Source organism: Oncorhynchus masou, chromosome 11 (assembly GCF_036934945.1).
Source record: "Oncorhynchus masou masou isolate Uvic2021 chromosome 11, UVic_Omas_1.1, whole genome shotgun sequence".
Taxonomy (NCBI): Eukaryota; Metazoa; Chordata; class Actinopteri; order Salmoniformes; family Salmonidae; genus Oncorhynchus; species Oncorhynchus masou.
Window position 1 is genome coordinate 9,286,237 of NC_088222.1, and position 14,043 is coordinate 9,300,279.

A 14,043-nucleotide genomic window follows, 5' to 3' on the forward strand; every position below is an offset into this window, starting at 1 on the left:
AATCAAAACCTAGTGCAATTCAAATCAAAACCTAGTGCAATTCAAATCAAACCTAGTGCAATTCAAATCAAATCTAGTGCAATTCAAATCTGACAGAACAGAGCAGATAGTAACCTGTGTTACCGGGCAGAGTCTGGCTCTTCTCCTGGTTGGCTGCGTCTCCAGAGGGCGAACAACTAAACGAGCCGTTGGTGACCACGCCGCTGCCCTTTGAGACCGCCGGGTTCTTCTTAACGGTTAACGGCGGGCTGCGGGCCAGGTCAAAGCGCCCGGTAACATGGCCGTTAAGTGGGCTGGCTGAGCGAGGAGAACCGGAGCCGTTGTTGTCTAACGCTACCGGGGGCTGGCGGTGAGGCGACTCGGGGGTCTCCCAAGAACACTGTTTCACCCTCTGCTGGGGTATTTGGGTATTGTTGTTCTGTTCTGTAGTCTGTACCGTCGGCACAATCTGGGTCAGCCTCTTCTGGACCTACAGGATGATAATATATTACACTTAGTGCAGTGGGTACATTTGAGTATATGTAAAAGAACCCAAAGTCGTAACCATTAGACCAAGAAGGAACCTTATGGGCCAAGGCTGACAATTAGGTTTACAAGTCCCAGGGCTACGAATCACTAGAGCGGGATCCCGAATTCCTCTCCACTACTATTTCAACCCACAACCTAGTACCAGGCTTTTAATACCATGCTTGGGCTCGTACCCACGGGCTCGTACCCACGGGCTCGTACCCACGGGCTCGTACCCACGGGCTCGTACCCACGGGCTCGTACCCACGGGCTCGTACCCACGGGCTCGTAGCCACGGGCTCGTACCCACGGGCTCGTACCCACGGGCTCGTACCCACGGGCTCGTACCCACGGGCTCGTAGCCACGGGCTCGTAGCCACGGGCTCGTACCCACGGGCTCGTACCCACGGGCTCGTACCCACGGGCTCGTAGCCACGGGCTCGTACCCACCGGCTCGTACCCACGGGCTCGTACCCACGGGCTCGTAGCCACGGGCTCGTAGCCACGGGCTCGTACACCACCCACCTCATTGTTGTTGTTGACCAGCTCCAGTGTCTTGGGACTGTCCTCGTCTCTAGGGAACAACACGTCGTGACGACCAATCAGAACAGACATCAGCTGCTGCACTAGCACTGTACCTGAGAACACCAGAAAGGTTACATGTCTTCACAGGTCCATACGCATCAGAATACTGTATACTGACAGTGTCATAGGCCTAGAAGGACAATGGTGTCAAATTACTACATATTTGATTAATTATTGAGATCATGTATGCCGTTCTTTCCATTTAAAAAGTTAAATTTTTCCATCGAAATGCACTTTATTTAACCAGGTAGGTTCTCTTTGACAATGGCAACCTGAAAAGCCACAGACATCAAGCTGAGTTAGAAAATAAACTGACCTTCCATGATTGCTACAGGGTCTTCAATCTTTGGCCGTAGTATATTTGGACCAAAGACCGTGGCCAGGTTCTGGACACTCATTTTATTCACACCTGAATAGGACTGGACTTCATCTAAAAACCTGTAGGAGAAACACAAATAACATCCCAGCAAGCTGTTTAATGACAGTTCAATACTGTGGAACAACAAAGTCCCCAACACAAGACACTTTGCAGGTCAGCCTATGAAAAATAATACTGGACTTCACAGTAATACAATGATACAGTGATATAATAATACACACTAATGCAGCTACTCTACCTGCATATGTACTGAAGCAGATTGTAGTTGACTGGAGGAAGACATTCCACTTGTCTTTTCAGGTCCTTCATTCCCTGGGGAGAGAATACACAAGTTGCACTTAATGTACATCCCAATGTACTATAGAAGTAGGGTACTAGGGGGTAAGAAGCCCCCTGGGGGTAACTGCCCCCCCCCCCCCTGTAATTCACATTAAGACCACAAGATGTCACCAAATTATTTTCCCAACACTTTCCATGGCTGCCACTGTTCACGCTCATCAAATAAATGTCCACAGTGTCATCAGTGACACTTCTAGCGCTGAGAAGCAGTGCCTTAGACCACTGCACCACTCAGGAGCCCCTAATGAATCAGTTTAATACGTCTTCTACACTCTTGGGAGCGATTCATGGGATGGATTAGGGCAAACAAATAGTTTGACATCACCACAGAATATTAGCTAATTGTTTTACGGAAGTAGATAGTTAATAGTTAACGAAGACTCTGGTTGACATGTATGCTTTAAATGTATCCTTAGTCGATATTTTCCCCACATTATGAATGGATATTAAAAATGCATAATAAACCCTATTCATCCAATTCAGCATACCTTTACCATTAATCTTATGAGTCCATTTAACAAGTCATAGGTGATCCATTAACAGATCTCCATTTTTAATCTGGTCCAGATTTGACTATAATCAATATCCTTAGTTGAGTCCCAAAAGAGCACCATATTCCCTATCTAGTGCAATACTTTTAACCAGAGCCGACAGGGCTCTGGGTATCAATAGGGTATCATTTGGGAGAAAGCCTGTATCCCAGACCATTATTGTGGTCTCCTGCCGTGACCTCACGAGCTTTACCGGCGGGCCATATTCTCAAGGTCTACACTGATCCTGTGAAGAAGAAAAAACCTTCACTTTCTTTGACATTTTCATTGTGTCTTTCAAACAATTCAAAGAAAAGACAGCGAAGCAGGGTGGGAATATGAGATATAGAATGAGAAAAATGTTTGGCTTCTTCAGTTCAATCTGCTGGTCATGCTCAGGACTTTGATTGTGTTTGCAGTGAAATGATCCGATACCTGGGTTGACTGGCTGACTGGTTGGCTGGCTCACTGGCTGACTTGTTGACTGGCTGACTGGTTGACTGGCTAACTGGTTGACTGGTTGACTGGCTGTGTGTTTTCAGAGGTAAGATAGCTAGCCTCTAAGTCACGCTGGAGTTAGATTCACACATGGGCATGCAAGCACGCACGTACATACGCAAACACACACACAGCTCAGCCTAGCTAAGACACACACACAGCTCAGCCCAGCTAAGACACACACCAAGTTGCTGACTGAAAGATGAAAACAAACAGGATTGTAGAGTGACTGAGGGGAGTTGAGGACTGATATCCCATAAAGCAGCAAGTCTTGAAGTGTGAGAGAAGATTCATCCGATATGAATGGTTAACAGAACCCTATTACTACTTTTGACATGTCTCACATGCTCTGGTACAAAGTAGGGCCCAAGGCAGTAAAGTGAATAGGAAGCCATTTCAGATACAACTTCAATCTTAGACCCAGGAAGTACTTACAGATTCCTCATCCTTGCAGAGCATTTTGGTGCAGGAGAGGAAGTCATCAAACTTGGAGAAGGGGATGACTGGTTCTGGTAGCTCTCTGAGATACAGCTTTAGTAGAGAGGCTACTGTATGGACATCTGTATTACTGCATAGAGAGGAAGGAGAGGGAGAGAGGGAGATGAGATAGTGAGAGAGCAAAGGAGCAGAGAGAGGACAGAAAGAGAAGAGAGAGAGAAGAGAGAGAGAAGAGAGAGAAGGGAGCGAGGAGAGGATAGAGAGAGAAGAGAGAGGGATGAGAGAGAAGAGGATAGAGAGAGAGAAGAGAGGGATGAGAGAGGAAAAAGTGAGAGGGTGAAATAGAGAGAAATAGCGAGCCAAAGATGGAGGCAGAGAGGGATAGGAGAGGGTGAGGGAGGGACAGAGATGGAGGCAGAGAGAGAGGAGAGGGTGAGGGAGGGACAGAGATGGAGGCAGAGAGGGAGAGGAGAGGGTGAGGGAGGGACAGAGAAGGAGGCAGAGAGAGAGGAGAAGGTGAGGGAGGGACAGAGATGGAGGCCGAGAGGGAGAGGAGAGGGTGAGGGAGGGACAGAGAAGGAGGCAGAGAGAGAGGAGAGGGTGAGGGACAGAGAAGGAGGCAGAGAGAGGAGAGGGTGAGGGAGGGACAGAGAAGGAGGCAGAGAGGGAGAGGAGAGGGTGAGGGAGGGACAGAGATGGAGGCAGAGAGGGAGAGGAGAGGGTGAGGGAGGGACAGAGAAGGAGGCAGAGAGAGAGGAGAGGGTGAGGGAGGGACAGAGAAGGAGGCAGAGAGGGAGAGGAGAGGGTGAGGGAGGGACAGAGATGGAGGCAGAGAGGGAGAGGAGAGGGTGAGGGAGGGACAGAGATGGAGGCAGAGAGGGAGAGGAGAGGGTGAGGGAGGGACAGAGAAGGAGGCAGAGAGAGAGGAGAGGGTGAGGGAGGGACAGAGATGGAGGCATAGAGGGAGAGGAGAGGGTGAGGGAGGGACAGAGATGGAGGCAGAGAGGGAGAGGAGAGGGTGAGGGAGGGACAGAGATGGAGGCAGAGAGAGAGGAGAGGGTGGAGTGAGATGAAGGCAGAGAGGTAGAGGAGAGGGGCAGAGAGAGTAAGATGAAGCACCTTTATACGAAGAAGACGTAAACACAGATCAATGTATGGAGGGGGCAATGAGGGAGGGAAAAGAGAGAGGGATGGTGGGAGGGTGGAAGGATGGATGTACAGTGCCCTCCACTAATATCGGCACCCTTGGTAAATATATAGCAAAACAGGCTGTGAATTTTTTTCAATGTATTGTTTATCCTCTGTCTTCTTTCAAAATATTATATATATTAAAATATGTTTAATGAAAGTAAAATAATTGAAAGAAAAAATACATTCTTAACATAAAACAAATGTTTTTCTCAAATATATGTGTGCCACAATTATTGGCACCTCTTCATTCAATACTTTGTGTAACCTCCCTTTTCTGAAGATAACAGCCCTGAGACTTCTCCTATAATGCTTAATGGGGTTGGAGAACACATGACAAGAGATCTGAGACCATTCCTCCATACAGAATCTCTCCAGATCCTTCAGATTCCCAGGTCCACGCTTGTGGACTCTCCTCTTAAGCTCATCAGACAGGTTTATCTATGGGGTTTATGTCAGAGGACTGGGACGGCTATGGCAAAACCTTGATTCTGTGGTCAGTGAACAGTTTTTGTGTTGATTTTGTGTGCTTTGGTTCATTGTCCTGCTGGAAGATCTCACCACGGCCAGGTTTAAGCTTCCAAGTAGAGGCAGTCAGGTTTTGGTTTAATATCTGCTGGTACGTGATGGAGTCCATGATACCATGTATCCTAACTAGTTGTCCAGGGTCTTTGGAAGAAAAAGAGCCCCACAACATCAACGACCCACCACCATACTTCACAGTGGGGAGGAGGTACTTGTCTACATATCTATCTTTCTGTCTACGCCAAACCCACCTCCGGTGTTTGTTTCCAAAAATCTATATTTTGGTCTCATCTGACCATAGAATCCGGTCCCATTGAAAGCTCTAGTACCGTTTTAAGGTGAAATCTGATCGTAGTTTTGGAGATTTTTTGACCCCAAGACCCAACCAATGTCTGCAATTTCACATCTGTGACCCTTGGAGATTTTTTTGGCCACTCGAACCATCCTCCTCACTGTGTGTGGGGTCAATATAGACCCACGTTCTCTTCCAGGTCCGTTGTTAACATCTCCGTTTGCTTTAACCATCTTAGTTATTGCCATGATAGTGGAAATGGACATTTTCAACCGTTGAGCTATTTTCTTATAGCCATTTCCTTATTTGTGGAACTCAACAACCTTTTGTCGCACATTATTACTGCAAATATATTTTCTTTACAGCCCGTTTTGCTCATATTTATCACGAGTGCCAATATAAGTGGAGGGCACTGTACGATGTAGTGCATAAATAAAGTGTGACAGCATGTTAAAACAGTCCCAATGATCACCTCTATGTCCGTGTTCTCTTCTCACCTGCCCTGAGTCGCTATGGAAGAATTCTGAGTTAGAATACTACAGGAGGACTGTCAGCATCAGAATGTAATGTCATTCTGAGTTAGAATACTACAGGAGGACTGTCAGAGTCAGAATGTTATGTCATTCTGAGTTAGAATACTACAGGAGGACTGTCAGTGTCAGAATGTAATGTCATTCTGAGTTAGAATACTACAGGAGGACTGTCAGCGTCAGAATGTTATGTCATTCTGAGTTAGAATACTACAGGAGGACTGTCAGTGTCAGAATGTTATGTCATTCTGAGTTAGAATACTACAGGAGGACTGTCAGTGTCAGAATGTAATGTCCTTCTGAGTTAGAATACTACAGGAGGACTGTCAGCGTCAGAATGTTATGTCATTCTGAGTTAGAATACTACAGGAGGACTGTCAGCATCAGAATGTAATGTCATTCTGAGTTAGAATACTACAGGAGGACTGTCAGCGTCAGAATGTTATGTCATTCTGAGTTAGAATACAACAGGAGGACTGTCAGCGTCAGAATGTTATGTCATTCTGAGTTAGAATACTACAGGAGGACTGTCAGCGTCAGAATGTAATGTCCTTCTGAGTTAGAATACTACAGGAGGACTGTCAGCATCAGAATGTAATGTCATTCTGAGTTAGAATACTACAGGAGGACTGTCAGCATCAGAATGTAATGTCATTCTGAGTTAGAATACTACAGGAGGACTGTCAGCATCAGAATGTAATGTCATTCTGAGTTAGAATACTACAGGAGGACTGTCAGCATCAGAATGTAATGTCATTCTGAGTTAGAATACTACAGGAGGACTGTCAGCGTCAGAATGTTATGTCATTCTGAGTTAGAATACTACAGGAGGACTGTCAGCGTCAGAATGTTATGTCATTCTGAGTTAGAATACTACAGGAGGACTGTCAGCATCAGAATGTAATGTCATTCTGAGTTAGAATACTACAGGAGGACTGTCAGCGTCAGAATGTTATGTCATTCTGAGTTAGAATACTACAGGAGGACTGTCAGCGTCAGAATGTTATGTCATTCTGAGTTAGAATACTACAGGAGGACTGTCAGTGTCAGAATGTAATGTCCTTCTGAGTTAGAATACTACAGGAGGACTGTCAGCGTCAGAATGTTATGTCATTCTGAGTTAGAATACTACAGGAGGACTGTCAGCGTCAGAATGTTATGTCATTCTGAGTTAGAATACTACAGGAGGACTGTCAGCGTCAGAATGTAATGTCATTCTGAGTTAGAATACTACAGGAGGACTGTCAGCGTCAGAATGTAATGTCATTCTGAGTTAGAATACTACAGGAGGACTGTCAGCGTCAGAATGTAATGTCATTCTGAGTTAGAATACTACAGGAGGACTGTCAGTGTCAGAATGTAATGTCATTCTGAGTTAGAATACTACAGGAGGACTGTCAGCGTCAGAATGTAATGTCATTCTGTGTTAGAATACTACAGGAGGACTGTCAGCGTCAGAATGTAATGTCATTCTGAGTTAGAATACTACAGGAGGACTGTCAGCGTCAGAATGTAATATCATTCTGAGTTAGAATACTACAGGAGGACTGTCAGCGTCAGAATGTAATATCATTCTGAGTTAGAATACCACAGGAGGACTGTCAGCGTCAGAATGTAATATCATTCTGTGTTAGAATACTACAGGAGGACTGTCAGCGTCAGAATGTAATATCATTCTGAGTTAGAATACTACAGGAGGACTGTCAGCGTCAGAATGTAATATCATTCTGTGTTAGAATACTACAGGAGGACTGTCAGCGTCAGAATGTAATGTCATTCTGAGTTAGAATACTACAGGAGGACTGTCAGTGTCAGAATGTAATGTCATTCTGAGTTAGAATACTACAGGAGGACTGTCAGTGTCAGAATGTAATGTCATTCTGAGTTAGAATACTACAGGAGGACTGTCAGCGTCAGAATGTAATGTCATTCTGAGTTAGAATACTGCAGGAGGACTGTCAGCGTCAGAAAGTAATGTCATTCTGAGTTAGAATACTACAGGAGGACTGTCAGCGTCAGAATGTAATGTCATTCTGAGTTAGAATACTACAGGAGGACTGTCAGCGTCAGAATGTAATGTCATTCTGAGTTAGAATACTACAGGAGGACTGTCAGCGTCAGAATGTAATGTCATTCTGAGTTAGAATACTACAGGAGGACTGTCAGCGTCAGAATGTAATGTCATTCTGAGTTAGAATACTACAGGAGGACTGTCAGCGTCAGAATGTAATGTCATTCTGAGTTAGAATACTACAGGAGGACTGTCAGTGTCAGAATGTAATGTCATTCTGAGTTAGAATACTACAGGAGGACTGTCAGCTTCAGAATGTAATGTCATTCTGAGTTAGAATACTACAGGAGGATTGTCAGCGTCAGAATGTAATGTCATTCTGAGTTAGAATACTACAGGAGGACTGTCAGCGTCAGAATGTAATGTCATTCTGTGTTAGAATACTACAGGAGGACTGTCAGCGTCAGAATGTAATGTCATTCTGAGTTAGAATACTACAGGAGGACTGTCAGCGTCAGAATGTAATATCATTCTGAGTTAGAATACTACAGGAGGACTGTCAGCGTCAGAATGTAATGTCATTCTGAGTTAGAATACTACAGGAGGACTGTCAGCGTCAGAATGTAATATCATTCTGAGTTAGAATACTACAGGAGGACTGTCAGCGTCAGAATGTAATGTCATTCTGAGTTAGAATACTACAGGAGGACTGTCAGCGTCAGAATGTAATGTCATTCTGAGTTAGAATACTACAGGAGGACTGTCAGCGTCAGAATGTAATATCATTCTGAGTTAGAATACTACAGGAGGACTGTCAGCGTCAGAATGTAATATCATTCTGTGTTAGAATACTACAGGAGGACTGTCAGCGTCAGAATGTAATATCATTCTGAGTTAGAATACTACAGGAGGACTGTCAGCGTCAGAATGTAATATCATTCTGTGTTAGAATACTACAGGAGGACTGTCAGCGTCAGAATGTAATGTCATTCTGAGTTAGAATACTACAGGAGGACTGTCAGTGTCAGAATGTAATGTCATTCTGAGTTAGAATACTACAGGAGGACTGTCAGTGTCAGAATGTAATGTCATTCTGAGTTAGAATACTACAGGAGGACTGTCAGCGTCAGAATGTAATGTCATTCTGAGTTAGAATACTACAGGAGGACTGTCAGCGTCAGAATGTAATGTCATTCTGAGTTAGAATACTACAGGAGGACTGTCAGCGTCAGAATGTAATGTCATTCTGAGTTAGAATACTGCAGGAGGACTGTCAGCGTCAGAATGTAATGTCATTCTGAGTTAGAATACTACAGGAGGACTGTCAGCGTCAGAATGTAATGTCATTCTGAGTTAGAATACTACAGGAGGACTGTCAGCGTCAGAATGTAATGTCATTCTGAGTTAGAATACTACAGGAGGACTGTCAGCGTCAGAATGTTATGTCATTCTGAGTTAGAATACTACAGGAGGACTGTCAGTGTCAGAATGTAATGTCATTCTGAGTTAGAATACTACAGGAGGACTGTCAGCGTCAGAATGTAATGTCATTCTGAGTTAGAATACTACAAGAGGACTGTCAGCGTCAGAATGTAATGTCATTCTGAGTTAGAATACTACAGGAGGACTGTCAGCGTCAGAATGTAATGTCATTCTGAGTTAGAACACTACAGGAGGACTGTCAGTGTCAGAATGTAATGTCATTCTGAGTTAGAATACTACAGGAGGACTGTCAGCGTCAGAATGTAATCAGCACTTTACAGTCACACTCGATGAGACCCCATATCCCTCTTTTAGCTTTCCACCCTTTCCGCCTAGTTCTCTCCCTTCTTACATCGTTCGCCTCCCCTCCCTCTCTCCCTCTGGCATTTTTAATACTCCTGCAAGTTTCTTACTGGTGGTTTCCACTAAAGTCTGAGTTGAGCACACTGATCTCGACTCTGAATCGGCCTCTACACTGTAAAACTCGGATAAGTTCTGGCTACTCAAACATTTTAAGGAAACAGATTTCCTAAAAAAAAAAAGTGGAGTTAATTAAGAAAGTTAAATAGCTCAAGTGAGCAGTACTAACTTCATATGAGTAAAACATATGCAGTTTTTTTGAGTAAGGTATAGTAGGGTTGCAGAATTCCATTAACTTGCCCCCCCAAAAAATGTTTATCCATCTGCAGTAGAGCATGCTGGTGGAAAAAGTACATTTGTTAAAAAATAAATTGTTGGTGTGACTTCTCATTTAATTTTAAACAGCTAACCTATATGAGAACTCATATATATATACGAAATGCATATCAACAGAGCTGTCAGTAAAAGTCATCACAGGTAAGGTGTCTGAGCATCCCATAATAACGCCCTGAGGCATTAGGTGGATGTGCCAAAAGCTGTCTGTCACCACTTTCCACTCCCAGATTTAATTCCATGTCATTCCCAGTCTGAGAATTATTATAACTGTGGGAATATTTTTATAAGATCCTGGCAGACCCCGATACAGAATTAGCAGGAAACAGATTAAAAATGTGGAATTTGATTTGAGATTCTATATATTGCAGAGTGAATAAGAATGGTGAAAGCACTGCCAATGCTGTGGGTTCCCATACACATCCTAATATTGAGTTGCACCCCCGTTGTCCCTCAGAACAGCCTCAATTCGTCAAGGCATGGACTTTACAAGGTGTCGAAAGCGTTCCACAGGAATGCTGGCCCATGTTGACTCCAATGCTTCCCACAGTTGTGTCAACTTGGCTGGATGTCCTTTGGGTGGTGGACCATTCTTGATACGCACATGGCAACTGTTGAGCGTGAAAAACCCAGCAGCATTGCAGTTCTTGACACAAATCGGTGCACCTGGCACCTACTACCATTACCCCGTTCAAATGCACTTCAATATTTTGTCTTGCCCATTCATCCTCTGAATGGAAAAAGCAGGTGTCCTTAATGTTTTGTATACTCAGTGTATATACAGTATATTGTATATTGCTGACATCCAGTCCAAGGCTGGGTTTTCCTTAAAAAAGTCCATACTGTATATATATATATATATATATACACACACCAGTGGAGGCTGGTGGAGGAAGAGATAAGGAGGACAGGCTCATAATGGAATGAACAGAATCACACTCAAACACATGCAAAATAAAAAAGTTGAGCATTTACATTAGTACACATTTCTTCATCTCGTTTACAGTAAACGTAACATACCAGTCGAAGGAGGGCTTCTCTCCGCAGTCAAAGGCATCCTGCAGCTCTTTGACCAAGTTGGCCTGCCCTGGTAGCCTGAACAGTCCTTCTTCCCGTAGGCCCCACTTGCGTATAAAGCCCACACACTGCTCCACCAGCATGGGGGCCTGTCTGCTCCCATAACGCCTCTCGTACCGCACCGTCTCCTCCAGCTTCTGACCAAAGATACCTGGCAGAGACACAAACACACACAGCTCAATGTTAGGATTTAGGGTGGATATTGTGCCTTCCTTGTTAAAGCTGTGTTTTTTTCTTTCTTCCAAAAGACATCCTGTACATGATGAGTAACGACTCATTGGCATGTGGAATGCTTGCTAGAGGATGTTAAACAGCGATCAACTCACAGCTAAAGGTGTCATAGGTAACATAACACTGTGTGCTATGAAGAATACTGCATTAGTGTTCAGTTAACAGTGATTTTTCTAAAAGATGGACTAACTGGCAGTGTTTTGAGGATTTTCACAACTAGATTTTTTTATTTTTTTTATTTTTCTTATAGAACATTAAAGGGAAAAATATCCTGTCAAACCATGGCATCACATCAAGCCCATTAAAAAACACACCAGATTTATCCCCCGATCTGAATGTATCAAATAGGAAGAAATTGGCTCATGTTACTAGAGCCACACAGATAACAACATCAAAGAGAACATGGGGATCCTAAACCATCTGATTAAATCCAATGGAATCTGTTTGTCTGTTCTCAGCCTAAAATAGATCTGACTCTGACCACTGTACTAAAGAAAATGTATTATTAATCCCCCACAAAACACCTACAAATATAAGAGATTAAATCAAACTTCCTCTCCTCTCCTCTCCTCTCCTCTCTTCTCCTCTCTTCTCCTCTCCTCTGTTTGGTTTTCCTCTCCTTTTCTCTGTTCTACTCTGTTCTGTTCTCCTCTCATCTGGTCTCCTCTCCTGTCCTTTGTTTTGGGGCTCCTCTCCTATTCTATGTTCTACTCTCTGCTGCTCTGGCCTTTTGTCTGTGGCAATCCATTAGAAACAAATTGTGATTCACATCAGACCTGGCTTCAAATAGTATTTGAAATAATAAAAAATAAAAACGTTATCTGTGCTTGATTGAGCATGCCTGACTTTATGGACTAATAAAACAGTCCTAAACAAACACAATCGGCCATCTGGCACTCCAGGCAGATTGACACAAACACTCAAAGTATTTGAAAGATTTCAAATAGTGTTTGAACCCAGGTGTGGTTCACATTTAAAGGTCTCATGCGGACGGCGTTCAACAGGGGATTAGAGCTGCTAAGGCTGCCTTCCTGAGAGCGTTGGATCTGCTGCATACTGTTCTGGTCTCCAGACACAGACAGAGACAGAGGCCTGGCCCTGAACACAACATGTGGTTGGCTACAATGAGGTATGGCACAGTTAACAATGAGCAACTGCAATAGTCTAATTCTGTTGTTCAAAATCCTGCATGTCCCTAAAGTGTGTTGTTCCAATCTTACCAAACAGTTGATACAGAGACATTCTGAAACATTGTGCTAATAAACAAAAATGACAAAACACTCAGCAACACTCACTTATAATACAGTATCTTTGTCAACAGTATATCTCCACCCTAAAACCCAATAAGGAGCATGACCTTGTCATCTCAAACACATAGGTTTTCCCAATCAGCCCTAAGTGGTTCTGTTCTGGTATGTAACGTCATAAAACACGTAACCTGTGACCCCTCTCTTCGCACACGGCTGTGTCCAGACGAGTTGTGACGTGTTTCCCTCACCCCTCTTGAAGCTGGCACAACTTGTCATTTTCCGGTAGATAATCCGATGAATAAAAAACTATGGTAAAAATCAGAGCGCTGAAGGAACCCAGTTTTAAACTCCCCCGTGCTTCAGCATCGTTGGAGATGAGGGAAAAGACGAGTACGATCTGTGTATTCAAGCAGCTGTGTGAGCAGATAGAAAGACAGAGATGTGACAGGCATGTCCCCATGGGTATGATAACTTTGTCATTGTTTGTGGTTTTCAGTGAGGTTTCAGTAACTCTGAACAGCAGAGTACTGTGGTAAGAGTATTTCCAGATGTTTTCTCTACCCTGGGTCCTTCTTCCGGGCTTCTGTTTCTGTCCTTTCGGTCTCCATTCATTCAAATACAGAAGTTGAAGAAATGTCTATAGAATGTGATGTCAGATCTTCACAAAATACACAGATCAAACTAAGCAAACCTCTCACTCATGAAAAGGAAGAGTGTCCAGACTACTTTCTCCACAAAGAGAGGCTTGAACATAGTGTCCAGACTACTTTCTCCACAAGGAGAGGCTTGAACAAAGTGTCCAGACTACTTTCTCCACAAAGAGAGGCTTGAACAAAGTGTCCAGACTACTTTCTCCACAAAGAGAGGCTTGAACAAAGTGTCCAGACTACTTTCTCCACAAGGAGAGGCTTGAACAAAGTGTCCAGACTACTTTCTCCACAAAGAGAGGCTTGAACAAAGTGTCCAGACTACTTTCTCCACAAAGAGAGGCTTGAACAAAGTGTCCAGACTACTTTCTCCACAAAAAGAGGCTTGAACAAAGTGTCCAGACTACTTTCTCCACAAGGAGAGGCTTGAACAAAGTGTCCAGACTACTTTCTCCACAAAGAGAGGCTTGAACAAAGTGTCCAGACTACTTTCTCCACAAAGAGAGGCTTGAACAAAGTGTCCAGACTACTTTCTCCACAAAGAGAGGCTTGAACAAAGTGTCCAGACTACTTTCTCCACAAAGAGAGGCTTGAACAAAGTGTCCAGACTACTTTCTCCACAAGGAGAGGCTTGAACAAAGTGTCCAGACTACTTTCTCCACAAAGAGAGGCTTGAACAAAGTGTCCAGACTACTTTCTCCACAAAGAGAGGCTTGAACAAAGTGTCCAGACTACTTTCTCCACAAAAAGAGGCTTGAACAAAGTGTCCAGACTACTTTCTCCACAAGGAGAGGCTTGAACAAAGTGTCCAGACTACTTTCTCCACAAAGAGAGGCTTGAA

At 43.8% G+C, this 14,043-nt stretch overlaps 1 protein-coding gene across 4 annotated transcripts in view; it reads right to left on the reverse strand.

Annotated features, from left to right (window-relative positions):
- Positions 1 to 14,043, reverse strand: part of arhgap24 (Rho GTPase activating protein 24) — a 256,798-nt gene that overhangs the window by 10,452 nt on the left and 232,303 nt on the right. For 3 of the 4 annotated variants that reach the window (XM_064977335.1, XM_064977338.1, XM_064977337.1), the window contains 6 exons: positions 11,018 to 11,225; positions 3,274 to 3,406; positions 1,710 to 1,783; positions 1,409 to 1,530; positions 1,033 to 1,145; positions 115 to 469 (listed from right to left, as the gene is read on the reverse strand). In XM_064977335.1, the coding sequence (XP_064833407.1) occupies positions 115 to 469; positions 1,033 to 1,145; positions 1,409 to 1,530; positions 1,710 to 1,783; positions 3,274 to 3,406; positions 11,018 to 11,225 (1,005 nt within the window). The remainder of the gene's footprint in view (positions 1 to 114; positions 470 to 1,032; positions 1,146 to 1,408; positions 1,531 to 1,709; positions 1,784 to 3,273; positions 3,407 to 11,017; positions 11,226 to 14,043) is intronic. The other variant, XM_064977336.1, reaches the window with a different exon arrangement.